The sequence below is a fragment of the Toxorhynchites rutilus genome, chromosome 2, assembly GCF_029784135.1.
Source record: "Toxorhynchites rutilus septentrionalis strain SRP chromosome 2, ASM2978413v1, whole genome shotgun sequence".
Lineage (NCBI taxonomy): Eukaryota > Metazoa > Arthropoda > Insecta > Diptera > Culicidae > Toxorhynchites > Toxorhynchites rutilus.
Window position 1 is genome coordinate 71211125 of NC_073745.1, and position 27926 is coordinate 71239050.

At 37.9% G+C, this 27926-nt stretch overlaps 1 protein-coding gene across 1 annotated transcript; it reads left to right on the forward strand.

The window, feature by feature from the left end:
• Positions 1 to 940: 940 nt before the first annotated feature.
• On the forward strand, positions 941 to 27567 carry LOC129770319 (arylsulfatase B-like). The gene is made up of 5 exons (XM_055773057.1): positions 941 to 1153; positions 1221 to 1610; positions 26210 to 26462; positions 26522 to 26679; positions 26740 to 27567. The coding sequence occupies exons 1-5, from the start codon at positions 1043 to 1045 to the stop codon at positions 27565 to 27567; spliced, it is 1740 nt and encodes a 579-aa protein (XP_055629032.1). The 5' UTR covers positions 941 to 1042.
• Positions 27568 to 27926: the final 359 nt, after the last annotated feature.

The window sequence follows — 27926 nt, forward strand, 5'->3', positions numbered from 1 at the left end:
CATCCACTCTTGCAATTATGTTCGTTCGAGAGAAATGAATGCAAAAGTCATAAAAAAGGCTTAAAAATTCAATATACAGCCAAGTGCGATAGAACGCTTCCCATGAAACAATTTTTCCTCAAGTGGCAGGAGTACGGAACGTATTTTCACCTGTTCTCTTACACCGAAGCCTCGCGCGAAGCAAGCAAATGTGGAAATGTTTTATTTCTATATTTTCACCTGAATCCCTTCATCATCATATGGATGTACAATTGAAAGTTGAGCGCTTGCAGGGAATGCAGCGGGACAATATCACCATCAGGGATTTCATGTTCGCAGTTCCTGAGCGATCTTTATTGCTCTAAATTATGGTACAATTCTGACGATGCGAACGAACGATGAATGCACAATGTGTTGAACATTAGACCTTCCTACACCTTCATACAATGAGATAATGATAAAAAAAATTGCAGATGCATTCATCCACAACAGTGTATTATCACTACAATAGTGTAACTACACATTGCGCACCATATTGTGGGTGTCCTTTTCAAGACGAACAGAAGCATGAAAAAGCTTCATTGTGTCAATATTATGTGCGAACGATCCGATTATCCGATTCCGACTATAATGTCTACGCGATAATGCAATCCCTTCAATTAGCCCAGCTCACCTGCAATCTCGTAAGCATACAAACATACGGTACGTATGAGGTGCTTTGCCTAGCCGTGCTACCCCTTCTGGGCCTCCAGAAGGTCGTACCGATCGCGGGGGTGAGCGAGATTGTGTGCCTCTGTGTGGAGATACCCGAACGGTCGTTCAAAATTACTCTAACATTTCTCAAACCATTAACCATACACGGTGTGACGATGGCGATTAGGTTTTGTTGTTTGCTAACGTTCGGCTCTGTTGTTATAAAAAGTATAGTAATGACAAAAGCACAGTCATTCGCGATCGTGGTTTTAATCGGCGTTGAGGTCCCGCAGGGTTTAGACAGGTGACGGAGTGCTTTCCGGAGAGAAATTGTTAGTATTGTTCGGACGAACTGTAGGTTACGATCGAAATGATCAACAGTGCAATGAAAGTGGTGCTACTGTTTGTGATATGTGTTTTTGGGGCTGAATCAAGTGGATCTACTCAACCGAACATCATAATTATAGTGACCGATGATCTAGTGAGTTCGAAACATAAAATACACGGCTTTCTTCGACTGATTGTGAATCTCATCCGTTTCCTCCCAGGGATGGAACGATGTCAGCTTCCATGGGTCACTCCAGATACCCACGCCAAACATCGATGCACTGGCGTACAATGGTATCATACTTAATCGTCATTACACACCGCCTCTCTGTACCCCATCACGAGCCTCTCTCATGACGGGGAAGCATCCGATCAACATTGGAATGCAGCATCACGTTATCGTGTCGGATGAACCGTGGGGTTTGGGGCTGGACCAGAAGCTGATGCCGGAATATTTTCGAGACGCTGGTTACAGCACTCATCTGGTGGGGAAGTGGCATTTGGGATTCTACCGGAAAGCCTACACCCCCACGCGGAGGGGCTTCGACAGTCACTTTGGCTATGTTGGGCCGTACATCGACTATTGGGATCACAGTTTGCAGATGCACAACGTAAGTTTTTCGACTTAATCTGATATGTAATTAAAGCCAAGAAAGGTCCGTTATTTCGAGTGTATGGTTTCACATTTAGTTATGGCGGTTATCGTGTATGAACATGAGAACGAAGTTAATTTGTTCCTTACTTCTAAAGACTTTGATATTTTTCAACAAGTGTGAAATGGGAAATTTCAAAAGTGTTTTTCGGATTTATAAAGTGTTTTTCGAATTGCCTAATAAATGAGTAAAAATTTCGAAGAAAATTCTGAAATAAGTGAGACCATATCTAGAAATTGGTATCAAAATAGTTTTATAATGTACTATTAACGTTCGAAATTTGTGAGTGTACTCAATTATACAGCGCAGAATTGCAATTCGTCTCGGATTTGGCAGCACTCTCTCAGAATTAGTTCAAACTGTAGAGATAAACCGGATGTGGAGATATTAGCTGTAAAAAAGATCACTTTGGAATTGGCTCTAATCGCAGGAAAATAAAAAGGCAACATTTTTGACTACATATTAGGATTGGGCGAACCTAAAGGGTGTGTCACATCAAATTGCATCACGGAAAAAATGCTGTAGAAATTCGCCCAGTAGACCGATCCTTTTGAAAATTTTAGACAGTAAAATAAAAACTATTAAACAACTTTTGGCATTTTATTTTTATTCATACTTCGAGCCCAAGCCCGTATGCTCGCACCTTCCTCTTTACCCCGTCCATAAGGTTCTGTACAACGTCAGGTTGTAGTTTTTTTTGAACAGAAATCCATTTTCTCTTGAAGTCCTCCTCCGATTTGACAACTTTTGGGTTCTTCCGGAGGGCCTGCTTCATAATCGCCCAATATTTCTCTATTGGGCGAAGCTCCGGCGCGTTGGGCGGGTTCATTTCCTTTGGCACGAAGGTGACCCCGTTGGCTTCGTACCACTCCAACACGTCCTTTGAATAGTGGCACGAAGCGAGATCCGGCCAGAAGATGGTCGGGCCCTCGTGCTGCTTCAATAGTGGTAGTAAGCGCTTCTGTAGGCACTCCTTAAGGTAAACCTGCCCGTTTACCGTGCCGGTCATCACGAAGGGGGCGCTCCGCTTTCCGCAAGAGCAGATCGCTTGCCACACCATGTACTTTTTGGCAAACTTGGATAGTTTCTGCTTGCGAATCTCCTCCGGAACGCTGAATTTGTCCTCTGCGGAGAAGAACAACAGGCCCGGCAGCTGACGAAAGTCCGCTTTGACGTAGGTTTCGTCGTCCATTACCAGGCAATGCGGCTTCGTCAGCATTTCGGTGTACAGCTTCCGGGCTCGCGTCTTCCCCACCATGTCTAAACTGCTTAACTACGCGCTTGTGATCTTTTTCACTGACGGAGCATCCATTTTTGCCGTTCTTTACCTTCCGGTCGATGGTTAGGTTCTCGAAGTATCGTTTTAGTACTCTGCTGACCGTGGATTGGACGATTCCCAGCATCTTACCGATGTCCTGATGTGACAACTCCGGATTCTCGAAATGAGTGCACAGGATTAATTCACGACGCTCTTTTTCGTTCGACGACATTTTTCCAAATTTACGAAAAATTGACAGTGAAGCATGGCCAACGTGATCTATACACTCTTATCTGATTATAAGCGAAAGCTGAAGATATAACTCCTAAAAATTAAATTTCTACAGCGTTTTTTCCGTGATGCAATTTGATGTGACACACCCTTTAAAAAAAAGATTGATTTTGACGAATCGGTTTTCTAAACGGTTTAATCCATTGATTCATTGATTCATTGATTAATAATGGTACCGATTTACCATAGAATCGATCTTTGTCGAATCGATTTTTGAAAAATCAAAAGTCTCTTTTCCAATTTACCTGCTTGTTCTATATGAGTGTGATATGACTTTTCTTTAAACTGGGTATAAAAATTCTATATTTCAATTCAAATATTAAAGCATTTTGTTTCGTTTCTCAGTATGAAAAATATATCATTTTGGAAGCAAACATTAACCGGGCAAACGTATGCCGTCTGACCGGACAATCGGTGAAACACAAGTTTGCTTGCGAGAGGTCGCCGCTTCAGGCGGCGGTTTGGTGGCTAGGGATCGCCTTGATTCCTTATCCCCGTTAGATGAGGATTTCGCACTAACCTCAGAATAAATTGTATTAAGAAAAAATAAATTTTATAATAAAAATTTTGCTACCGTGGCGTTTGTACCGTTCTGAATCATATTTCGGACACTTTGTTCTAATATCTCGAAATGCACTGATGATATAACTGTCACATTAATAACACAATTGCAAGGTGGGAAAATTTTCTCCATAAACAAAATATATGACGTCATAATTTTGTTTATGTTTAGATTGCCGGACGTTCGAGTTTCAACATTCAGTTGAAACATTTTGCGTTTACGTTTAAACTTTAGATAGAAGTGTTCAGCACCCAATTGTGTGAGAAATTATTACAGTTGTGGTCAAGAGGTAAGCTACTTAAAACCCACCTGAAGTTCAGAGGCAACGGATGTAATTCTGCCGTATCCAACAAGAAGCGAAAAATTTATGCGTGTGTTCGAATAATTTCTCTGCCGAATGCTTTGGAACCAATGTACAGTTGCAGAGACGACTTTTTCAAAACACAGAAATTGGGCACAAGAGCTTTTAACATAATCGAATTATAATATACTCGAACTCCTTAAATCTTCTCAACTTACGGAGGATTCCATTTCGATGGTCATTGGTGAGATTAAAATAGATGTACACTGAAAAAAAAACTCTTCCTAAAACTTTTTTAAGATCGAAAAAATCGGAAGAAAAAAATATTTTCTGCGATTTTTTCGAATACCATGAATGAAATCAGAAGTCGGAATGGAAGAAATCACCCAATCCTACTATAGATTGGCCATCTATATATATAAAAATGGAGTGATATCTGTCTTTCTGTCTTTCTGTTTTTCTGTCTTTCTGTCTTTCTGTCTCTCTGTCTTTCTGTCTTTTTGTCTTTCTGTCTTTTTGTCTTTCTGTCTTTCTGTCTTTCTGTTTTTCTGTCTTTCTGTCTTTCTGTCTTTCTGTCTTTCTGTCTTTCTGTCTTTCTGTCTTTCTGTCTTTCTGTCTTTCTGTCTTTATGTCTTTATGTCTTTCTGTCTTTCTGTCTTTCTGTCTTTCTGTCTTTCTGTCTTTCTGTCTTTCTGTCTTTCTGTCTTTCTGTCTTTCTGTCTTTCTGTCTTTCTGTCTTTCTGTCTTTCTGTCTTTCTGTCTTTCTGTCTTTCTGTCTTTCTGTCTTTCTGTCTTTCTGTCTTTCTGTCTTTCTGTCTTTCTGTCTTTCTGTCTTTCTGTCTTTCTGTCTTTCTGTCTTTCTGTCTTTCTGTCTTTCTGTCTTTCTGTCTTTCTGTCTTTCTGTCTTTCTGTCTTTCTGTCTTTCTGTCTTTCGTCTTTCTGTCTTTCTGTCTTTCTGTCTTTCTGTCTTTCTGTCTTTCTGTCTTTCTGTCTTTCTGTCTTTCTGTCTTTCTGTCTTTCTGTCTTTCTGTCTTTCTGTCTTTCTGTCTTTCTGTCTTTCTGTCTTTCTGTCTTTCTGTCTTTCTGTCTTTCTGTCTTTCTGTCTTTCTGTCTTTCTGTCTTTCTGTCTTTCTGTCTTTCTGTCTTTCTGTCTTTCTGTCTTTCTGTCTTTCTGTCTTTCTGTCTTTCTGTCTTTCTGTCTTTCTGTCTTTCTGTCTTTCTGTCTTTCTGTCTTTCTGTCTTTCTGTCTTTCTGTCTTTCTGTCTTTCTGTCTTTCTGTCTTTCTGTCTTTCTGTCTTTCTGTCTTTCTGTCTTTCTGTCTTTCTGTCTTTCTGTCTTTCTGTCTTTCTGTCTTTCTGTCTTTCTGTCTTTCTGTCTTTCTGTCTTTCTGTCTTTCTGTCTTTCTGTCTTTCTGTCTTTCTGTCTTTCTGTCTTTCTGTCTTTCTGTCTTTCTGTCTTTCTGTCTTTCTGTCTTTCTGTCTTTCTGTCTTTCTGTCTGTTTTCTAAACCGATCGACATGAAAATTGGTATGTAGGGGTTTTTGGGGTCGGGGAAGGTTCTTATGATAGTTCGAGACCCCTCCCCCTTTCTAAGTGGGGGGTTGTCATACAAATGAAACACAAATTTCTACATTACTCGAGAATTAATCAAGCAAGTGGAACGAAATTTGGCATGTGCATGTTTCAGGGTGCAATAAATGATTCTATGGTGGTTAGAGACTCCTCCCCTTCACTTAGGGGGGACTGTCATACAAATGAAACACAAATTTCTGCATTACTCGAGTATTAATCACGCAAATGAAATAATATTTGGCTTGTGTAGGTTTTAGGATGCAATAAATGTTTCTATGGTGGTTACATACTCCACTCCCCTCTCTAAGGGAGAGAGGGGGGTGTGCTGCTGCTATACAAATGAAAAACTTCCGCATAATTCAAAAACTATTCAAGCAAACGGAACCAAATTTGGAAGGAGAGGGGGTCCCATGAAAATAATGCACATATTTCAACCAAACATGACAATTGAAAATTTTCGGAAAACCCTGAAGGAAAATGGGAAAATTCGAAAAATTCGATTCGCATGTGTTCTACAACTACCTATTGACAAGCGTTGTTGTCTTCATTCTATCATATTTTCAGTATCAAACATTTATTCGATGTAACGGAGAAACATGTTATTTACAAGTGGATGAAAAATCTTGCACGAGAATTGTGTCTGAATATAATCTGATATTATAATGTCGAGTTTTGGTAGAAGTACTGTCATTGTATAGTAAAAATAATTTTGAAGGGTTGAATAGAAGGTCAATCAATGAACAGTTCTGCGTTTGGACCCATGAACGTGCGCTGAGTGATAAGACGTGGATGTGATAACGAAAAATAAATTTTGGGCGGGACGAAGTTTGCCGGGTCAGCTAGTATATCAGAAAATGGACATATTTGAAGAAGGAAGTTTTATGCCAACAATATGTCAAACTGCAATCACAGCCATTCCATGCCAAACCGATATAGTGGTTTTCAGATTTTCGTTTCGTGAAGAGTGGTAGTTTTGTTCCTTTTCGCAAAATATTAAACCCGTATTTTCATTTTAGGGTGGTTCGAAATATCGACTTTTTCCCCTTTTTTCCTAAAATTACTTTTTTCAAAAATTCAATACTTGTGAACTACTGAACCGATTAGGGATGGTCAACATATCAAATTAAAGCTAATGAGTTAGTTGACACAAAGCTAGTCTTTCTTGGAAAAATGAAATGATAAAGTACCCACAAAAGATAATCCTAAACAAACCATAGGATAAAAACTGAACAAAAGTAGAAGTCGCATTTGGCTAATAAAGCTTAACCAAGCTCTCAAAAGAACAATAATAATTTCCTATATAAACCGAGATTTCATTCAAAACTTTTTCAATGCGCTAGCCGGCTTCCGATATACCATTAATAACGTCAAGACGTGTTACGTGTTAAAATCACCCGAATCGCTATGATAGGAACATAGGTTTGACGATACAAACAGGATAAAACCGTTATCCAGCTTCAACCTTGACAATACTTTTTGTGACTACTTTTTCTGTTGGACATACAAGATATCTACATATGCACATTCGGAACCACATCGTTTCACTTTTGTTGTTCAAACTGATCGTCATTAACTTCGTCCTATTATGATAGATCAGCATGATGTGGCTTCCGTTTTTTTTTCCGCCTGTTTCAACAGAGTTTTTTACTTGCGATAACACCTGTCATAATCTGCATTCGGAGCCGTGATTTTTCATAACTAGATGTGTGATGCAACTGCTGTAGATAAAAATCGGTTTATTAGCTGAAGTATCGATGTTCGTGGTAATGAACTCATTCGGAACATTTAGGATTCGCACACTTTTCGGTTATTACGTTGCAGGTTAAATGTATGAGATTACAATTTTTTATCGTTCTCGTTCGAAGGTCGTTGCCGAATTGGCAACCAATCGCATTCTCTCACCAGAACAAGTCGTTGCATATTTTATCGCTTACCGTGGTGTTCAACACTTATCTAAGTAGGGTTTAGGGAAACAATTACTAATTGTTTCCGTGAAAAGCTCTTAGAGTACTGGGAGTATCAAATTGATCACAGGTACGGTAGCAGCTTTGTATCCCACGCTCGCAAACCTCCCACAATAAAACACTATCATTTAACGTACACTCTCCGTGTGCGATAGTGCGATACAGTGAAAATATCTGTCTAAAGTTTAAGCAAATGTTTTAATTGAAAACAAATGTTGCAATTCCGATGCACAATCGTGCGAAGCTTATGGCCTTTATGACCATGAAAATTAATCATGTAACTTATGCGTCGGTTTTTATTGCATCTCCCATGGAATAGAGTTCAACCACTTTCGACAGATAAGACAGAATTCAAGATGACCGACTCTGACGTTATGATTTGATATGGTGACAGACTTCAAGCAATTTTCTGATTGCTTTGAACTTCGAGAATATAGTAACAAGAACAGTCTGACTGTTGAAAGAACATTTCCAAAGTTAAAGTCCTGAAAAATCAAATATAGAGATGAACTCTATGCAGGTATTGGCGAAAGATGCTTTTCTCCGATACGATACGCTCTGTTTTGTTATTTTGATATACTTCAACATAACATGTGTATTTGAATTGCATCTAATATGGTCGCTTTTTGACGCTTGAATTTTGCTAAGAATGTTATATTTTATAATATTCAATTGTAATTCGAGATTATGACGCTGGTTCTAATTGCAAACTTCTAAATTTGACACCTTTCTCTCTTTTTTCAATTCACCTATGTTTTGAAACTTGAAATTGTGACATTGTGGAAAGTAATCTGAGGGAGACTGTTAAAAATTAGAAAGCATTTGATCAACCTAAAAATGGGAGGCCACACCTCTGACGATGAATCTCTCGTTAGTTGCAGTTCACACCACTTTTGACTTGAGTTTATTTCAGATGAGTCCGGTAATATAAACACTACGGCAACGGCAACCAGTTCTGGAAGATATCAAATCTTTCATTTAAATTTAAACAAACAATTGACATCAGGCAAATTTGACAATACTATTGACACTATTCATCACGGACATCGTGGTGAATTGAGCAGATTCGACGCATGTTTCGTTCATACGGATCTCTTCTCACTTTATCCCTTCCAAATAACCGTTCCTTTGTTTAACCCTTTGTAAGGCCGTGGAAACTATATTGCTATCCAGAAAAAAAATTTTCGCTGCGCTTGGAATATTTTTCCAACATTTTGCTTAACCGAGGTCTTCTAAAAGCATTTGGGAATATTCCATTTTTTAGGGTTGTCGAAAATATACGATATTAATTTGGGAGTCGTTTTCAAGTAAAAAAAATCGCGATTCTAGAACGCCGGCAGAAAATTCCGTGAAAATGCTGCAAGTTAATATATTTTTTTTTACTGGAAATGTTTTGTTTCGTTTTTTTCCTTTTTTAGTTTTTTCAATAAAATAAACGGTGTACAGCGCGGACTCGATTATATACAGTTTCTGATTTCTTTTCACTATCCTATGTCCTGTATATAATCGAATAAAAAAAACATATTTTTTTTTGGTTTTTTTTGCATGTATTTTTCTTTTTTTTTGAATATAAAAGTGGAATTTGATTTTTGATTCATCCCCTTAAAGTCAGAAAATACCTTTCTCACATGAAAAAAAAATTATCCAGATTCTCTCAGAGGGTGATAGGGTGATATAATCGAATCACATATAATCGAGTCTGTATATAATCGAGTCCGACCTGTATATACAATTTTGAACTCGATTATATACAGTTTAAAAAAAATATATTTTTTATGTTTCAAATATGACTTATTTCAAGAAGAAATGTCACCTTTCAACGTTAAGGTGTAATTTAAGTGACTAATTCATATACAGTAGGGTAAAAATCGTGATTTTTGAAGATTTTGCTTGAATTTTCACCAAGAATTAATTATATCGATATTGCAGCCAAATTAAGATAGATAGAAGTTGGGTGTCAAAGAACAAATTGTAGAGCGGTTAGAGAGCTTCAATTTGATTGATAGAAACAATCCAGTTTAATAAAAAAAATCAGGACGACATTAATAATAATACATTAACAATTACTAACTTTTAAGTTTTTCACTTCCAAAATGTTATTAAAATCCATTAATTTAGATGTTCCACTACTATATCCTGTATCAAATTTTCTTATATTTCAAATGAAAGCGACAGAATCGTCTTCCGTAGCGTACTTTGTAATGTAGAGCCAGTTCGAGGCAACAGAGTCCGATACAAAAAAAAAGTTCTATAACTCTGTCATTGTAGAAATTCGAACATATGCGTAGAAGGATTTTTTCCATCAAATATGATCGTCTATCACCCTCTGAGAGAATCTGGATAACTTTTTTTTTAAATTCCTCTTTTATATTCAAAAAAAAAAAAGAAAAAAAAACGAAAAAAAAAATTTTTTTTTTGATTCGATTATATGAGGGGCTCAGAATGCAAGGGGTGTAAGTGACTTGATCGATTTCTCTTCATCAACTTTTTATTTAGTTAATAACTTAACTGCAAAAACGTTCCAATTTAAGTTTGCTATACAATCCGATAGATGAGGTTCGGACCTATCTTCCACATTTTCAAATACAGCTGGGAATGTATTTGCAGCTAAGTTATGGCCAAAAGAGAGAGTCGATGTAGAGAAATCGATCAAATCACTTACACCCCTTTCATTCTAAGCCCCTCATATATAGTGAAAAGAAATCAGAAACTGTATATAATCGAGTCCACGCTGTAATCGAATCACATATAATCGAGTCTGTATATAATCGTTTCCGACCTATATTAAAATTTATTTTTTTTTTCATTGTAAGTCTATATAAAAAACAGGAAGTGGGTTATATATTTGGTATAACCACAAGGTTGACGTAGGACTATCGATGGTTTAGCGATCATTTGTTGCATCTGAATCAATTTTCAATGAATGGATGAATGCATATTCGGGGGAATTCAACAACGAGAGCGTTTCGTTGGAGGCACAAGGTTTTAAGCCTCAATAGCTCTTTGTCAACTAATTGAAGTGACACGATTATAAATCTTTCACTTTTGTATACAACATCGTCGAACAATTTGCTCGCCAATAATTCTCAAACTCTTTCGAACTCTGTGATATGATTTGAATACAAAATATCTGTCGATTGTATGCGACATGTATGTCTACATAAATGTTGCGTTCAATCATTCTTGAGTTGAGTTTACTCAACAATTTCCCATTTGAGATTTGTTGAGTAAACATCATTTGCCGGCGAGCGTCAAGCGGGAATTGTCTTTTTTAAGATTCATTGCACCCCCGATAAATTGCCGACAGATATGATCTTACATTAATCGCACATGATTGAAAAAATTACAAACCAAAAAGCGATCAAATATATTATAAATGGAAAACAAACTAAATTCTTTTGCTTTAAGTTATTCAAAGTTCTACAAAGAACTGGATTTGATTTTCTAGTGCTGTGTTCTGCGCTCAGAACCACTTTGCTGCTTTCTGTGGCATCGCTGTCTACGGTTTCTGTGCAACGGTTTTTGATGGTTTCGTTGGTGTTTTCTTCACTACAGAGCGGTACCGGTGATCAGGTATGGGTAAAATCGCATCGAAATTCGTTCAAAAACACTCGTCCACAGATGAAACTCACCCTTCTATTCTACGTTTTTGCCTCGCTTTATTTGAGACAGACGCATGTTTCGTTCATACGGATCTCTTCTCACTTTATCCCTTCCAAATAACCGTTCCTTTGTTTAACCCTTTGTAAGGCCGTGGAAACTATATTGCTATCCAGAAAAAAATTTTTCGCTGCGCTTGGAATATTTTTCCAACATTTTGCTTAACCGAGGTCTTCTAAAAGCATTTGGGAATATTCCATTTTTTAGGGTTGTCGAAAATATACGATATTAATTTGGGAGTCGTTTTCAAGTAAAAAAAATCGCGATTCTAGAACGCCGGCAGAAAATTCCGTGAAAATGCTGCAAGTTAATATATTTTTTTTTACTGGAAATGTTTTGTTTCGTTTTTTTCCTTTTTTAGTTTTTTCAATAAAATAAACGGTGTACAGCGCGGACTCGATTATATACAGTTTCTGATTTCTTTTCACTATCCTATGTCCTGTATATAATCGAATAAAAAAAACATATTTTTTATTGGTTTTTTTTGCATGTATTTTTCTTTTTTTTTTGAATATAAAAGTGGAATTTGATTTTTGATTCATCCCCTTAAAGTCAGAAAATACCTTTCTCACATGAAAAAAAAATTATCCAGATTCTCTCAGAGGGTGATAGGGTGATATAATCGAATCACATATAATCGAGTCTGTATATAATCGAGTCCGACCTGTATATACAATTTTGAACTCGATTATATACAGTTTAAAAAAAATATATTTTTTATGTTTCAAATATGACTTATTTCAAGAATAAATGTCACCTTTCAACGTTAAGGTGTAATTTAAGTGACTAATTCATATACAGTAGGGTAAAAATCGTGATTTTTGAAGATTTTGCTTGAATTTTCACCAAGAATTAATTATATCGATATTGCAGCCAAATTAAGATAGATAGAAGTTGGGTGTCAAAGAACAAATTGTAGAGCGGTTAGAGAGCTTCAATTTGATTGATAGAAACAATCCAGTTTAATAAAAAAAATCAGGACGACATTAATAATAATACATTAACAATTACTAACTTTTAAGTTTTTCACTTCCAAAATGTTATTAAAATCCATTAATTTAGATGTTCCACTACTATATCCTGTATCAAATTTTCTTATATTTCAAATGAAAGCGACAGAATCGTCTTCCGTAGCGTACTTTGTAATGTAGAGCCAGTTCGAGGCAACAGAGTCCGATACAAAAAAAAAGTTCTATAACTCTGTCATTGTAGAAATTCGAACATATGCGTAGAAGGATTTTTTCCATCAAATATGATCGTCTATCACCCTCTGAGAGAATCTGGATAACTTTTTTTTAAATTCCTCTTTTATATTCAAAAAAAAAAAGAAAAAAAAACGAAAAAAAAAATTTTTTTTTTGATTCGATTATATGAGGGGCTCAGAATGCAAGGGGTGTAAGTGACTTGATCGATTTCTCTTCATCAACTTTTTATTTAGTTAATAACTTAACTGCAAAAACGTTCCAATTTAAGTTTGCTATACAATCCGATAGATGAGGTTCGGACCTATCTTCCACATTTTCAAATACAGCTGGGAATGTATTTGCAGCTAAGTTATGGCCAAAAGAGAGAGTCGATGTAGAGAAATCGATCAAATCACTTACACCCCTTTCATTCTAAGCCCCTCATATATAGTGAAAAGAAATCAGAAACTGTATATAATCGAGTCCACGCTGTAATCGAATCACATATAATCGAGTCTGTATATAATCGTTTCCGACCTATATTAAAATATATTTTTTTTTTCATTGTAAGTCTATATAAAAAACAGGAAGTGGGTTATATATTTGGTATAACCACAAGGTTGACGTAGGACTATCGATGGTTTAGCGATCATTTGTTGCATCTGAATCAATTTTCAATGAATGGATGAATGCATATTCGGGGGAATTCAACAACGAGAGCGTTTCGTTGGAGGCACAAGGTTTTAAGCCTCAATAGCTCTTTGTCAACTAATTGAAGTGACACGATTATAAATCTTTCACTTTTGTATACAACATCGTCGAACAATTTGCTCGCCAATAATTCTCAAACTCTTTCGAACTCTGTGATATGATTTGAATACAAAATATCTGTCGATTGTATGCGACATGTATGTCTACATAAATGTTGCGTTCAATCATTCTTGAGTTGAGTTTACTCAACAATTTCCCATTTGAGATTTGTTGAGTAAACATCATTTGCCGGCGAGCGTCAAGCGGGAATTGTCTTTTTTAAGATTCATTGCACCCCCGATAAATTGCCGACAGATATGATCTTACATTAATCGCACATGATTGAAAAAATTACAAACCAAAAAGCGATCAAATATATTATAAATGGAAAACAAACTAAATTCTTTTGCTTTAAGTTATTCAAAGTTCTACAAAGAACTGGATTTGATTTTCTAGTGCTGTGTTCTGCGCTCAGAACCACTTTGCTGCTTTCTGTGGCATCGCTGTCTACGGTTTCTGTGCAACGGTTTTTGATGGTTTCGTTGGTGTTTTCTTCACTACAGAGCGGTACCGGTGATCAGGTATGGGTAAAATCGCATCGAAATTCGTTCAAAAACACTCGTCCACAGATGAAACTCACCCTTCTATTCTACGTTTTTGCCTCGCTTTATTTGAGACAGAAAACATTCACCTATCATCTTCGTAAAGTTCATTCTCGATTTGAACGGAAAAAAACTGTCTCGATCACGCTCATCTATTCTCAGAGAATTTTGCATTCCCTCATTTGCCTCTCGGAATGACGTTAAATGGTGATAAAATCAAATTGGAAACTTTTGCATGAGCCAGCGAGTGTCTCTGTAAAATCATTCGTTTTTCATTCAAATAGCAATCATTGAGCCTCCATCGCGGCAGTAAAATATAGGTAGATAGTTGAAATCGAGTTGTTTCCTGTGCACTATTGCAATGTGTTTTTTTTTTCTGTTTCTAGTCTAAGCCAACGCAAATGATCATACTAACGCAAGTTATTGGTGAACGGGAAGGTAGATGCATGTGCACTTGAATGCTGACAAGGAAAAGAGTACAAGGGAAAATAAAATCATACATACCAGCTTTTATCTCTTCAAGGGGAAAGTTTCATTGTTGCTCGAGCTTTCTTGGTCGCCTTCTGAGCGGTACCAATCTTCTCCTCGGTGGATTCCCTTTTGGCCTCAGGGGGAACTCTGCTGTTAGTTTGCAACGCGTAAAAGGAGCAAGTATACATATTTCCAAATTCCCTTTTCTTATCCCTGTCCAACCCAAAAACACAATAATCCCGTGCTCATTAGTTATCCAAAGTGTTCTTTAATTCTCCAACGCAAGCCACTTTCCCAAATCCTGAGCTGTCAACATCCAGGCCTCCTTCAGGCGAAGGATCCGTGTGATCCATCTTACAGATTTGTGTGATTTCAATAGCCTGTTTTCAAATCAGTTTTTAAGCTTTCGAAACAAGTTTTAGGATCAATAATTAACAAGCATATAAAGCGTAGACATTTTATCTTTCGAATGAAGTGGTTATCATACCATTTCGTTCAGTTGGTTAGGAGGTATTAACAGTCAAAATCCTGTTGTTCCGTAACACTCTACTTTACAAAACTTAGAATTTACACCCCATTATAGAAATGAAAGACGTAGCCGACGTCAAAATATTCTTTTTTGCCGTACTAGAAATATTGTTTTAATCAAACAGTAAACCCTTTATAAGGCCGAGGCAACTATATTTCCACCCACGAAAAATATTTTTTTCACTGCACTTGAAATATTATTTCAATATTTTACTTAGCATTTAGCATTAGCACTGAGCAAGTTGCACAATATCGCAGGTGGTACGAGTTCAGAACTGTTAAGTTAAAAGCTAGCCTCCATCCATTGCTGACGATTGGTAATATCTCTTAGATGAAGGCATGCTTACTCCAACAGTTAAGAATTATCCTGGCCACGTCCTTACAACTGCTAGGGAAAGGGAAGAAATGTTAGTTCGACATTTACTTAAGAGAGATGCAGAGAACTCTACAACCTCTCATAAATGTCTCGGGAATTTAGGAATGTGTTAGTAAGGAAGGTAATCCATAGGGAATATTATTTCAATATTTTACTCAACCTAAATCATCTAAATATATCTGGCAATACACCTTTTTTTTGCGATATTAATTTGGAAGTCTTTTTCATGTAATAAAACCACGACTTTAGAGCCGTGGCAGAAAATTCTGTTTAAATTCATTGAAAAGTTTTCCACTGTAAACGCATTATTTAGGATCTACTGTGTAAGATTATGCAGTTTTTTAAATAAAATAAGTGGTGTTCAGTACTGTTCAAACTTTAATTTGCTTCTTCGAAACACTATATAAAAAACAGGTTTTCTCACTGCATTCAAATAATCGGTATCGCTGCACTAGAAATATTGTTTTGATTTTTGCATAACCAAAGACGCAATAAAGTGAAATTACATGGCAGGGTTTTTGGCTTTAACGGGCCACGGTAACTATGTTGCCACCAATTTTTTCAACTATTTCAATAGTGAATGTTTTTTCAAATGCAAATATGTTTTATTCCTCATGTAAGGATTATGTTCTATGAAATTGGAATCGATTCGTTGCCTAGTTTCTACGGCCTTATGAAGAGTTAAAGAGCGCTTCTGTTAGTCCCAGCGACTCTCGTAACTTTCACAAGCTGAGAGCACGTGTGGGGTTCTCCCGCAATATGGACACTTATGCTCAGTCGCACTGCTGAATTCGTCCACATATTGCTCTCCGCGAGTGGCACAGCGCTCCTTGTTGGCACAATAAGCTGAAGTTTGATCAACTTACTTGCACTTTTGGCAAGTCATGGTAGCCTCAATTTGTCCATCATAATGTAGACAGGGAGGACGGAGCCAGCAAAAGTGACTCGAAACGAGTCGGACTGCGCAAATTTTTTTCTCCTTCCTGGGTGACTTTTCCAAGTTGGCGACATTCCATGATCTTGACTTCCATCGATGGAAGGCTCTTGAACTTGCCAACTCCCATACTTTGTACCGTTTTGCACATCAGACTCGTTTCAGATATGACGCCCCCCCATTTCTACCTGGGAGGGAGTGAAAACTCGATATTCGAGGTTGAAATGCTTATCAGTAACAGTCTCGTTCGCGTCCTTTCGGTTAGACAGGACAACCCGCAGTTTGCGCGGTTTTACTTAACAAATTTCTGAAACAGAGGTGTATCTTTTCAGATTTGTCATAATCTGAACGACCTTCAGCCCAAGCTCCCAATGACCAGCTCCAGGTGCATTTCCCGGAACCCTGACACGGGGAGCGGAATAGGAGAGATATTCGAGGACGAGGGTTGAGTGAGGACAGTTACATCAGAGAGGGGAGGTGAGATCGATGATTGGATAGAAGTATTGGAGGAATCAGGGGAGAGGTTTGCAATCTTTTTGACGTAGAACTACGTCTTTCAGGAAGGGTGCCAAATCATAAAACAGGTCACGTTTTTATGAAATAAAGTTAACGTTAATAACTAATTTCACTGTGAACGAATTTTCATGATTTGCATACCAATCGAATCGGAAAATCTCTAAGATTTGTTCGATATGCTATACATTACAATTCGCTAATCTCTAAATGGTTTAAATTCATGAAAACTGGAGGAATTTCGTTTTTCTCATACCTCTGTTCTTCCGATTTGTGTGCTAACCCTACCCGTGTTTCGAACGCTTATAACTCGAACATTTCTTAATAGGTCGGAAAGATGTTTGCATTAATTGATAGGAAATATTTCTACGCGTCTATCACAATTAATAAAGTGTTATTTTCCATGAGATGAACAATTGAATAACTGTAAAATGTCAAGCGTTATCTAATCGCCCTAACTGCCAAGTTTTGATTGGCCCGATTTACGATTTCACTAACACCGACTTCAAAATCGATGTACCTGTGGAATTCCGCTTTGCAAATATACAGGGTCGGGGGTATTTTTGCTCACTCGAGCTGCGTTTCCTAACACGGACTTAAAAATTAATGTGCCTGGGTCCTCCCGCTTTGCTAATACATGCAAGTCGGGGTTTTTTTTTGTGTTGAGTACTTTCGAATTCGCTTGTCGTTGTGCAGTCCGGAATATGAGTTAACGCAACTCCAGCCAGCTCAACATACGAGTCATCACAATATCGACCAGCGGTCGATAAACATAAACATTCCCAGACGGCCCGGATAAACATAAACACATCAGACCACCCGGATCGTTCCCGCTAAATATGCTGAATTAAGATAAGATAAAATTATTGTAAACCATCTCAAGTGAATATAAAAGACAGGGATAACAATTGTAAAGTCAGTCTAAAGTTATATTTCAACCAATAAATAAAAACGGAGCTTCACTCCGAAAGAAAAAATATTTTTTTAAATTAAGTGAGTTCGAAATGTCTTAACTGGCGCCCGAATAGGGACCAGCGCGAGTGTAGTGAGTGATAGTAAGATTCGCCACGGAAGAGTGACGCGAACAAAAAACTATCCGAAAAATCCGAAACTCCGACCGCCATTGAGCAGCCGTGTGGAAAGGCTCCACAAGTAGCAATCAAGCAAAAGGGAACCAGCCGCCACACCGGAAAGATTTCGGACACCGCCTGGTCTCGACCCGAGGAAGATACCGACCGTCAGAGGTTCCGGTACCGAAAATCAAAGACGAGGACTTTCACCGAAAGAGGTTTCGAAAACTCGCACTTCCACTGGAAGAAGTCGGAAGTTAGAATGCTAGGAATATTCATACTCGCCCTCTGCGTATCTCAGACACTGGCAGGAATCCAAATACACGATCTAACAAACAACCCACTTGCAATTATACCTCTTGGAAAAGCTAGAACAAAAATAGGATATATACGCATTGTACATCCAATTGATTTATTCCAAATAGGCGACACAATATCTCATGTAAATAGAGAAATACAACTAGAACCATCAAACAATCCGTTGTACGAACTTATACAAATCAAAAATAACAAATTGTATGAAATATTCCTCAAACTTAAACCATTTGTAAAAAGACAAAAGAGATGGGACACATTAGGCACCATTTGGAAATGGGTAGCAGGCAATCCGGATGCAGAGGACCTACGCATCATCAACGCAACGATTAACTCCCTCATTACACAAAACAACAAACAAGTTATGATCAACGAAGCCATAAGTAACAGGATCCAAGAAGTAACCAATCTAGCTAACCAAATCCTTACAATTGAAAATCAAAGAATCAAGAATCACTCTATTGAAATCAACCACCTTATGATGTTATCAAATTTAGATTCACTTCAAGACCAAATAGAAACACTTGAAGAAGCAATCTTGATGGCAAAACATGGCATACCAAGCAGCAAACTTTTATCCATGCACGACTTTAACACAATCGCAACCTTTTTGGGAAATCATGATGTATATGTTACATCATTCGAAGAACTCCTATCACAATCAACAGCACAGGTGATGTTAAACACAACACATATTGCATACATTCTGAAAATTCCTCAATTTTCCAAAAATATTTATGAATATGAGTACATTGATTCTATCATAAGCAATAATAAACGAATCGCATTACAACACAATTATCTTATGCGAAATACCACATATGTATATGAATCAAGCCAACCATGTGAAGACCAAGGAAACTACTTCTTATGTGAAACTCAAACATTAACCCCAGGCAATGATTGCATAAACCGCCTCATACGCGGACAACATTCTAATTGCACATTTGAAAAAGTATATTCAAAAGGATTAATCAAACGAATAAACGACGCCTCCATTCTCATCAATAATGCAATCGTGACAATTTCATCAAATTGCAGCAATACAAACCAACAACTTAACGGTTCATTCTTAATCCAGTTTGAAGAATGCAGCCTACAAATCAATGGAGAATTCTTCTCAAATTTTGAAACCGTCATACCTGGACGACCATATCATACTACAACAGGCTTATTAGCCACTGAAATTGACACTCTTGATGCACCACCTGCCGAATATCTCCAACATCTAACATTAAAAAACAGAGAACAATTAGAAACAATAAGTCTTCAAAATAATTCACTCACCTGGAAGCTTAACTTATTTGGATCTTTAGGAGGAGTAACATTCATATCTAGTATCGCCATTATCGGAATATTCCTATATAATTCAAGAAAACCAATCATCAAAGCCGAATTCAAGGTTCCAGATATCAACAGAGAAAATATCACCCTTGAGGAAATCCAAACTCCAGTCAACAGAAAAGATGAAACCATCATCACAAATCCAGAGTTAACAACAACAGAATTATCAGAACAACGCAAAACAGAAATACAATCATTTATCAATATGCCATCACCATTTCGAACAATCCAACTTTGAGGACAAAGTTACTTAAGAGGGGAAGAGTTAACGCAACACCAGCCAGCTCAACATACGAGTCATCACAATATCGACCAGCGGTCGATAAACATAAACATTCCCAGACGGCCCGGATAAACATAAACACATCAGACCACCCGGATCGTTCCCGCTAAATATGCTGAATTAAGATAAGATAAAATTATTGTAAACCATCTCAAGTGAATATAAAAGACAGGGATAACAATTGTAAAGTCAGTCTAAAGTTATATTTCAACCAATAAATAAAAACGGAGCTTCACTCCGAAATAAAAAATATTTTTTTAAATTAAGTGAGTTCGAAATGTCTTAACTTATGTTACCCTAAAACGTACTTTTAAACTGAAAAGCATGGGAAATCGTTATTTCAGATAGTAGAGATGAATGAACTTCCGCGATTCATGCACTACGTAAACATGAGATGTGAAATAATTTTAGAGGGAAATGTAAAATACAATGATCGTTTAACAATTCTTCCGTTCACATATTTTGGTAGTCCTAGGCACAATATCAAACGTAAAAGGACGTTCATTACAATGCTTGAATTGATCTTACATGGCAATTGTTCTAACTTTTTACTTACAAAGCAAATATGTTGAATTCAATTGAATTCGAAAATTGTTTCATTCAATCGATAGCTTATTCAATACAATACAAATACTTACTTAGACAAATAAAAATTGTTACTTTTGAAGTAGTATCAATAAAAAGAACTAAAAAGTTGTTTCAAAAATTTCAATGCATTCTAAAATAACATTCGAAGCGGTAAACAAGTGGATTGCATCATATAATTGCGTAGTTCTACGTAGAAAATGCGGTCGTGTCCTAGATACAACCCCTTACTTTTTTTTTTTGGGGAGGCTTGGCAGGGTGAGGTGAGTCGTCCCCAAAAGAAGTATCTTCGGGTATAGGAGTACGTTTAAGGGACTTACTACTCGCAAGGGAGGGAGAGTCCAATACAGACGCCGATCCAGACAACTGCAGAGGTGCTGCTTCCTCGGTTCCAACTGCTTTGGACACTTTGAGCACTACTCCACCACGGAACACACGAGAAAAAAAAACAACTCGTTGGGTAGGGGAGAAAAAAAACTTCGATAGCTTGAAGAGTGATGAAAACTGCACCAAACTCCTTCTGGTTGTTGGCGAGGAATGACTATAATAGTTCATCAGTCATCGCTCTCAACGCTCGTCAATTAATTTTCTAGTCAATTTAAACCATATTGACTTCGAATGCCGAAGTAGTCCTAGTCGAAGCGAAGCTATCAAAAGGATCAAAAAGGATCAAAGGAAGGATCAAAAAGGATCAAAGGAAGGATCAAAAAGGTAATTCGCGTTGATGATATTGGGCTTCGTATCACAAGTTTGGGAAGCGAAAATGACCATAATGAATATTTTAGATGGAATGAACACACTTTCAAGATGAAAAATTATGAATTGAAATAACTTTCCTATATCTAATATATAATATGTTATATATCTAAAATGTAAATCTAGAGTGTCGACATCTGGTAGCGATATCCATTTAGGGAGGTATGTTACTCTCTATCAGTTCACCAGGCCCGAAGGCAGTTTTAAATTGTTGAAATGAGAATGAAAATGAAAATTTCTACTTCAAAAGCAGTAAAAATAATTAAATAGCTAAAAAGTTATTTCAAAAATTCCGATGCATTCTAAAATTATATCCGAAGTGATAAACAAGCGGATTTACTAATATAATTCCGTAGTTCTACATCGAAAATGCGGTCATGTCGTGGATGCAACCCTTTTTTCCTACTTGTCCTGTGTTTAGGTTTTCATTTTACCACCCATATATTCCTATTACTATTCACTCACGAGACGCGACACGGAACTACGACACAACACTTATAATCCTTACAAACATTAAAAGGGTTAAAATTACCTTTTTCGTCGACCGGTTTCGGGCTCGATGTTGCCCATCTACTGGACGGTGTCCGACTGGTTACGATGGAGCACTAACACATATTCATACGGTTATCAGTACTTGTCGAAGATATATTTTGCTGGGTTATCAGCTTCGTCAGATGGAAGAGTTGAGATGATATTGGTGCATCTTCTTCGTTCATAAGTGGGGAATCGCTGGTTGAGATGTACATTGATTCCCATGCATTCAGCTGTGAGGCTTTTCGTACATTTCTAATAATTTTTGCTTTCTCCCAGTCTACGCAGTGGGTTTGAGTTAAAGCATGTGCTGCCACACTTGATTCATTGGCTCGTTCATTATCCACCGCATTCTTATGTTCACGTAGGCGGATTTTGAATTTCCGACGAGTTTGACCGATGTATACACTAGTACAGTCTTTGCAGGGAATCTGATAGATCCCTGATTTTTCATCCGGTGGAATTCTATCTTTCAGGTTGCACAAAAGGTCTTTCAGGGTGCTCTCACTTTTGTACACCACATGAAATCCGTGTTTCCGGAGTGTAGACTGGACTGCGTTGGTTATTTTGTGATAGTACGGTAGGCTGATCCTTTTGTGTTGTTCCTTCTCAGGCTCTAATGTGGTGTTGTTTTTTCTCCATTTCTTCTTCTCGTGTTTCCGAAGGATTTTCTCCACAAAACATCTCTTGTACCCATTCAGCTCTGCAGCATGGTAGATTCATTTTTTCTCCGCTATGTAATCATCTCTCTCCATTGGTATGTTGAGGAGACGATACACCATGGAGTGGAAGGCTGCTTGTTTTTGTGCGCCGAAGTGATTAGAGTCATATCGAGTCATATCATATCGAAAGAGTCGAAGTGATTAGAGTCATATTATATATCTATCCGTAGACGTTGGTTTACGGTATATCCCAAACTTTAGCCGATTATCTTCCTTCCGGGTAATGTACAGGTCCAGAAAAGGAAGTGTACCGTCTTTTTCTTTTCCGACGGTAAACTAAATCGTCCTATGTCGGGAATGTCGGGAACCTATATTCCTAAAGAACCTGGCTGAGGAACTCACCCTTCCCTTACATTGCATTTTCAATATGTCACTACAAACTGGAATATTCCCAGAAAAATGGAAACAATCTTTTTTGGTACCTATCTTTAAATCAGGCGCTAAATCTGACGTACGTAATTATCGTGGAATTGCCATTATCTCTTGCATTCCTAAACTATTCGAAGCAATAGTCAACGAAAAAGTCTTCCAACAAGTAAAGAATAGAATTACGTGTATGCAACATGGCTTCTTCAAAGGCCGTTCAACTGCAACTAATCTGTTGGCTTTTGTGACTTTTATTTTGAATGCAATGGAAAATGGCAAACACGTAGAAACTCTTTACACTGACTTCAGTAAAGCATTTGACCGCATCGACATTCCATTACTACTCTTTAAATTGCAGAAAATAGGAATGGAATAAAGACTCTTAAACTGGCTCAATTCTTATCTAACAATCCGTGAACAAATTGTTCATTTTCAAAATTCTCTTTCAAATCCAGTAAAAGTCACTTCGGGAGTCCCACAAGGCTCTCATCTTGGTCCTCTTCTTTTCATTCTGTACGTTAATGACATCTCCTTCGTTCTCAAGCGTATCAATGTACTTGTGTATGCCGACGACATGAAGCTTTTCGCGGAAATTGGAAATGAAAACGACATCGAAGCATTTCGAAACGAAATACATGTATTCCATACTTGGTGTGATAAAAATCTACTAACACTGAATGTGAAAAAGTGCAACTCTATAACATTTAGCAGAAAAAAACATGTACCAAATATTGTAATATGTCTTGGAAATCAAAATGTAGAAAAATGTGAAATAGTTAGAGATCTAGGCGTCGTCCTGGACTGTAAACTCACATTCATAGAACACTACAACTCTGTAATAAATAAGGCGAATAGTGTGTTAAGTATTGTCAAACGCTTCTCACATAACTTCCAGGACCCATACACAATAAAGCTTTTATATATTACATATGTAAGGCCTATTCTGGAATACTGTAACATCGTTTGGAACCCGTATATGGTCATACATGAAGAACGCATTGAGTCAGCCCAGAAACAGTTTCTTCTATTTGCACTTCGTAAACTCAACTGGACCTCATTTCCACTTCCTTCATATGAAGCACGTTGCATGCTCATAAACATCCAAACACTAAAAGAACGCCGTGAATTTGCAATGCTTTCTTTTATTAATGACCAAATTTCGCAACGAGTACAGTCAGCTGAATTACTATAAAAACTAAATTTCTATGTACCTGGACGTCAACTAAGAACGCGAAATTTGTTTCTAACCAAAACATCCAGAACAAATTATGCAAATAACGTCCCTATCAATCGCATGATGCGTATATACAATCAGCACTGCGAAATAATTGACACAACAATGAATAAAAAACAGCTAAAAAGAAACATGTACCGCAAAAATAATATTTAACCTAAGAAAACATTGTAACATTAGTGTATAAGTGTGTAGTCTACATTTGTTTGACGAAAATGAATAAATAAATTCAACAACTCCAACGTCTGCTTCAAGTAGTGTTCTTTCACAACTGCGAAGATGTCATCTACATAGCGTCTCCACATTCGAGGGAAGAATTTTTCTTTTGCCAACTCTGTTTTAAAATCTTTCATGAAAACCTCCGCCAAGAGTGGCGATAGCTTGCTACCCATACTGAGACCGAACGTTTGCTTGTAGAACTTTCTCCTGAACGAAAAGAAGTTCTGATTCATACAGGTTTTCGTTACCAAAAGATATGCTTCGATCTGATTGGGTGGTACGCGTTTCCGTTCCAGATGTCTGCGCAAACTATCTACCGCCTCTGTTACTGGCACGTTCGGAAAAAGAGCTGTAACATCGAACGACACCAGAATTTCCCCTTGCCTAACCTCGAAGCCTTTCAAATGGTCTTCTTCTTCTTCAATGGCACTAACGTTCCTAGAGGAACTTCGCCGTCTCAACGTAGTATTACTTGCGTAATTTTTATTAGTACTTAGTTGAGATTTCTATGCCAAATAACACGCCTTGAATGCCTTCTGAGTGGCAAGCTCTAGAATACGCGTGATCACAGTGCAAGTCGGAGGAAATTTCTTTGACGAAAAATTCCCCCGACCAGAACGGGAATCGAACCCGAACACCCGGCATGTTAGTTATGACGCTAACCACTCGGCCAAGGGAGCACCAAAATGGTCTACCAACTCAAACTATATGTTGACATTTTTACCGTGAGTTATGGGATATTTTTTTCAATTCTTCAACCAATCAAGCAGCCATTTTTTCAGTTAGAGTGCAGATGTTAGACGAAATCGGTCGCATCGCCACAGGATTTTTATGTATTTTTGGGAGACATTCAGTTTTCGTTCAAGTTTATCCCCACCCATCAAGTGTGTGACTTTTTGGCGAACAGAATTAGCTTCTTCAGTCATTGCATTAAGTGGATCTTTAGGTTTCCCATTTTTGAAGCAATGCTCTTCATACGGACCGGAGCGGATCATGTCAAGAGCCCGTAAGTCATAATCATGCTTATCCATGATCACAACTGCATTCCCTTTATCTGCCCGTGAATAAACTACCTATTCCTATATTCCTATTAGATGCCAAAACAAGTCATTCACAGTGCTAAACTTAAAGAATTTATTACGAAAAACTATTTCTTAAATTTATTATAATTTGTTGAGAATTCTGCTGTTGAGGTTAGTCCAAAATCAGCTAGCCCTTAGGCAAGATTGTATGATCATAAAACAGAGCTGAAAATATTCTTTTTCGATCTTAGTGAATAAACATCTGCTACAAGAATTAAGTGCTTTTCTCCTTCCGTGTCCAAACAATAGTTTTGATGCGCTTCATCTTATTCAAAGTGCATCATTGTGAATTTATAAACATGTGCTGTCGAAGAATCTCAACCAAGAATATAATGTTACATGCGAATAAATAATTCATAATTAGTGTTTCCATGTGTTCAACATATTAACACCTTGTAATATGAATGATATGCACATTATAATTATTTATTTTTCTCTCCATTGATAGATTCATTATTTCTTATCACCTTCTCGCTCAGATCATCCAATAAATCAATCACCCAGTCTAATGTAATGTTCATTTCATGCTCGTTTATCACATCGTACACGAGCCGATCGAGAATGATTTATTCCAACGAAGGCAATTGCGATCCACATTTAAATATACTAATGGAAGTCGTTGGGAGAGCGCACCTAGCAGGTGCAGAACTAAGCTAACAAGACTAGTTCAAGGACACCGTAACCTATAACGTATAATGAATTCAAGGTCTGATCTGTGTCTTATAACGTATGTTTATTTCCTGGGCTTTATCTACTGGTAACTGTTACTGACTGGAGAGCTGTTGGCAAACCTGCCAAGCTACATGTCATTCGTGTTCTAGATCAATCGGTCTCCCTCAGATGGGAACCATACGGATTTATACAGCAAAGCCTGGGAAAAAAAAACAATATATGCATGTCCAATCTAATCTTTAAGCGGGATAACATACAGCATCGTTCGAATGGTTGATGATTGTAATGTTTGTTTGCCTATTACTTGCCTCCCTCCGACCATAATGGAAGGTAGTATGCAAATCACAAAAAAAAAATTTTTTAATTCTAGACTCTCGCTGGTATTGGTATGATATCGAAGTTGTTCTCCACAGACATCCACACGGGGACTTGATATGCGCCAAAATTTAGAGGTGAATTATAAGGTAAACGGAACATACGCTACCGATTTATTCAACGCAGAAGCAACACGCTTAATCAGGGAACACAACCGGAGCAAACCATTGATGCTAGTCTTGACTCATCTTGCTCCACACACCGGCAACGAAGACGATCCCATGCAGGCACCAGCGGAGGAAATCGAAAAGTTTTCCTACATCAAAAATCCTCAGCGGAGAGTACTGGCTGGTGAGGAAGTCGTAAGGGTTTCACAACTAAGAATCAAAACGTTCTGTTCTTATTCTCAGCCATGATTTCGAAAGTGGACGACGGCGTCGGACAGATCGTACAAACGCTGAAGGAACGTGACATGCTCGACCACAGTATCATCCTGTTTCTGGCCGACAATGGAGCGCCCAGTCTCGGAACTCACTCCAACTCCGGTTCGAACTATCCGCTACGTGGGGTAAGGTTAAATAATTCTCCAACTTTAGCATGACACTAACAAGTCTTTGCAAATCAACAGCAAAAGTACAGTCCCTGGGAAGGAGCGGTCCGGACAGTGGCAGCGATATGGAGTCCACTGCTCAAGAGCAGTGGTCGTGTTTCGAACCAGTGGATTCATGTGAGCGATTGGCTTCCAACGTTGGCCTTTGCTGCCGGCGTGAAAGGAATACCAATCGTCAGCGAGATCGATGGCCAAAACCAATGGGGAGCGCTGCAGAACCCAGAAGTGGCTGGCAGAAGTATTGTGATGAATAATATTGACCAGTTGCATCACTACAGTAGCTACGCGAGAGACGGCTGGAAATATGTCAACGGAACGTCATGGGATGGAATGTACGATCATTGGTTGGGTTCATTGGATAGAGAAGACGAACTGAGCGAAGAAGAGTACGTTATAAAATTGATTGGATCTACGGTCGCAACCATTATGCCGATCGATATGGAAAATGTCAGCAGACTTCGACGTGCAGCAACGGTAGAGTGCAACAGGCATCCCGAAAATGCCTGCAATCCTAGACAATCAGCTTGTTTGTTCAACCTGTTCAGCGATCCATGCGAACGGAACAACGTTGCCTCCAAACACGTTGATATTTTGGAAACACTACGAGAGGAAGTTCAGCGGTATTCATTGCGAGCCGTCAAACCGAGGAACAAACCGGGTGATTCACGATCAGATCCAGCATACTTCAATAACACGTGGACCTGGTGGGAGGATGAACTGGATCGAATAGACGATATCAGGTTCTTGATTGCGATCGGTATAATTTCCGTAACAGCCGTTACGTTACTGCTGGTTGTGATGAAACGTATTGTATGCCCGACTGACAATGAATATATTTATAAGTGAATGCTACGTTTGGTTTTTTGTTCATATACTTCGAAGACGTCCCTTCCTCACAACTCAGTTCAAATAATTTGTATTTAGTATCTGCACTCTCGCATTCTATTTGAACTTGAACTTGAGTTCCGATCCGTGCAGTTCGCTTCCACCGTATGAATCGCGTAAGAGATCCAATTTATATGCAAACAGCATACACTCATTTGTATTGTTGAAGCGATTCTCAAATTATATTCCAGTTATTCGTTTTAACGAAATGAAGAAAGAAGAACGGTTCCGATTCATGATGATAACAGTGAAACGATGATCAATATTATTTATGCGACTGCTTATTGCACTTCAAGTCATTCATATAACACCTGAATCTA

Excerpts from the sequence above, each read along its gene's own strand:
- LOC129770319 (XM_055773057.1), top strand. The coding sequence starts at position 1,043 with ATGATCAACAGTGCAATGAAAGTGGTGCTACTGTTTGTGATATGTGTT. Across the intron at positions 1,154-1,220 it reads TTATAGTGACCGATGATCTA|GGATGGAACGATGTCAGCTT; the intron begins GTGAGTTCGAAA and ends GTTTCCTCCCAG. Across the intron at positions 1,611-26,209 it reads ACAGTTTGCAGATGCACAAC|ACATCCACACGGGGACTTGA; the intron begins GTAAGTTTTTCG and ends TGTTCTCCACAG.